This window comes from Polistes fuscatus, unplaced genomic scaffold (assembly GCF_010416935.1).
Source record: "Polistes fuscatus isolate 324 unplaced genomic scaffold, CU_Pfus_HIC Scaffold8, whole genome shotgun sequence".
In the NCBI taxonomy this organism is placed as follows: Eukaryota; Metazoa; Arthropoda; class Insecta; order Hymenoptera; family Vespidae; genus Polistes; species Polistes fuscatus.
In genome coordinates this window covers 6,578,868-6,581,139 of record NW_025113162.1, presented here as the reverse complement: position 1 = coordinate 6,581,139, position 2,272 = coordinate 6,578,868, and the positions used below count along the sequence as shown (strand labels likewise).

General features: G+C 34.6%; 1 protein-coding gene across 1 annotated transcript in view; it reads right to left on the bottom strand.

Moving 5' to 3' along the window:
* Positions 1–703: 703 nt before the first annotated feature.
* The window catches only part of LOC122524988 (probable protein phosphatase DDB_G0282105), a 3,812-nt gene continuing 2,243 nt past the window's right edge, over positions 704–2,272 (bottom strand). The window contains exon 3 of the mRNA XM_043647518.1: positions 704–2,235. Coding sequence (XP_043503453.1) covers positions 704–2,235 — 1,532 coding nt within the window. The remainder of the gene's footprint in view (positions 2,236–2,272) is intronic.

Below are 2,272 nucleotides of genomic sequence, written 5' to 3'. Positions count from 1 at the left end.
TTTCCTTTTATGCATTATTAATAGTGCACTGTTAACTGAGCTCTTCTCTATCTCTGTCTCACTCACTCCCCCTGTCTCTGTCTCTCTTTCTTTCACTTACTATTCCTATTTCTATCTTCTATTTTCTCTTCTTTATCTTCTTTCTCTTTCTCGTGCAGTTATATTCACATAAATCACCGAAGAAACGAGCCAGAGTCCGAACTCACGTCCTAGATCATAAATCAATGATCATAACGATCGCGAAAATCATTGACCGTCGAATCAACATCTATGAGATGAAGTAGAAGAAGAAGATGATGATGAAAGAGAATGAGAGAAAGTGTTTGATAAAAATTTTTGTTTTTTCGTCGAGAAACTGGTTAACCTTCTCCTATTTTGCGTATCTCGTAAATCTTCGTTTATCCAAAAAAAAAAAAAGATAAAAAAATAAAAACAACTTCTCGTATAGTAAAAGGTTGGAAATAATTATTTATTAATTATAATATAACGTGATTGATCGAGAGAAAATTTTTAATTAAATAAGTACGATTGGTGTTTAATACAAAAAAAAAAAATCAAACCCAATAATAAATTTGTAAATATTTTTAACAAACATGTATATATATATTTTTTTTTTCTCTTAAAACTGGACTTATGTTTTAATTTATTATATATCTGAACAATATATATTTCTTTTATTTGTAAAAAAAAAAAGGAATGATATTTATGCAACATTTTTGTTAGTTAAATTTGATTTGATTTCGGCAAGGTTTAACAAATCCTGCAATTCTTTCAATTCCGAAACGGAAAGTATCGATTCGAGTTTCGGCGAGATAGCATCTTTCAAACTCAAAGAAGCCAAATCAACGGAATCTAGGTTGGCTTCATTTTTCAAAAGTTCTTTCAACGTTTTAATATAATTCTTTAAACCAGTTTGCACGGCAAAACCAATACTCGAGTCAGCAGCACGGTTAGATCGAAGTTCCGATAATTTATCTAATTTCTTTTCATTCGAACGATGTTTCTCGATTCGCGAATCGTTCGTAGCCAACACTAAAGTGTCCCTCGATTGAAGAATAACCGATCGTGAAGTGTCCTCCGTCTTGGTACTCGAGAAACGATCTGATTTATGTCCTTGCGAAAATTCAACATTTTTATCCGATGAATTGCTTAATTCGCCCAATTTCTTAGATTCCCTTTTCAAAATAACATCGCTTCTAGCTTTATCCTGATTAATATTATTATTATTATTATTATTATATTTCCGAGTACGTGATAGAGATTCGTTTTTAGATTCGATTTGATTAATCTCCGCCATTTGTTTTCCCAAAATATTCTTCGACGTCGTTAAATTTTCATCGATAGTCGTTTCGTAAGATTTAATCGAATAATTGGATTTCCTTCTATTACTATTCAAATTGACCTTGGCAATTCCTTTATTATTAAGATGGTTACTAGGATTAGTATTTTCTGGTTTGTCTGGTATTATTTTCCTTCCTGATTCTCGATTCCTTCGATCACGTTTATTATTCTTCTCATGAAACTTGGGGTAACTTTTGGCAGAGACGTTTTCAAACATGGATCTCTTGGAGTCATCGTTTTCAAAGGAACCATCTAGTAACTTAGGAACTAGTCTTGAGGAATTGCTGGAAGGCAAGGTCGAGGCTGGTGTTATTGGGGTTCCCAAAGTGAAAGAAGATTCGATAAAATCCGAACAAATCTCTGCCGGGATCGAACCTTTTCCGTTAACGGTGTAATCCTCGAAAGCTTTTAAAGTTTCCTTAGGTTCAACGACGTTAAGATTATCCTTCGTTTTTCTTTTAGACGTTAAAGTCAAATTCGCTGATCTTGGCCTCGGCGTGGTTGGCCTTGAACCGAAATTGGAAGAACGTTCGCTGGAGTGTATCGTTCTTTTTTTCAATTTATCCGAAATATCCGTACTATTGTTTCCATATTTTCTGTTGAACGAGAACGACGTATTACCAGTGATCCATGGCAAAAGTTTTCGCGTTGGCGTACGAGCTCTGCAACCTGACGGAATTGAGGAATCACGCGAGTGATTCGAAATAACGTCACGAGTACTTCCAAACTCGCTCGAACTGATGGAACTTAGGTTAATAGAGTCCTTATCGGCTTTCACGATAGACGATAGCAATTTACTCTTACTCGGTGAGTTTAGTGTATCGTTACCGTTAACAGACTTAGTTAAAAGGTACTTTCTTCTTGTTTGTACTTGATCGACGTTCGAATTTATCCCTATTTTAGTAGGAATCGAGTTTGAATCAAGGAGACT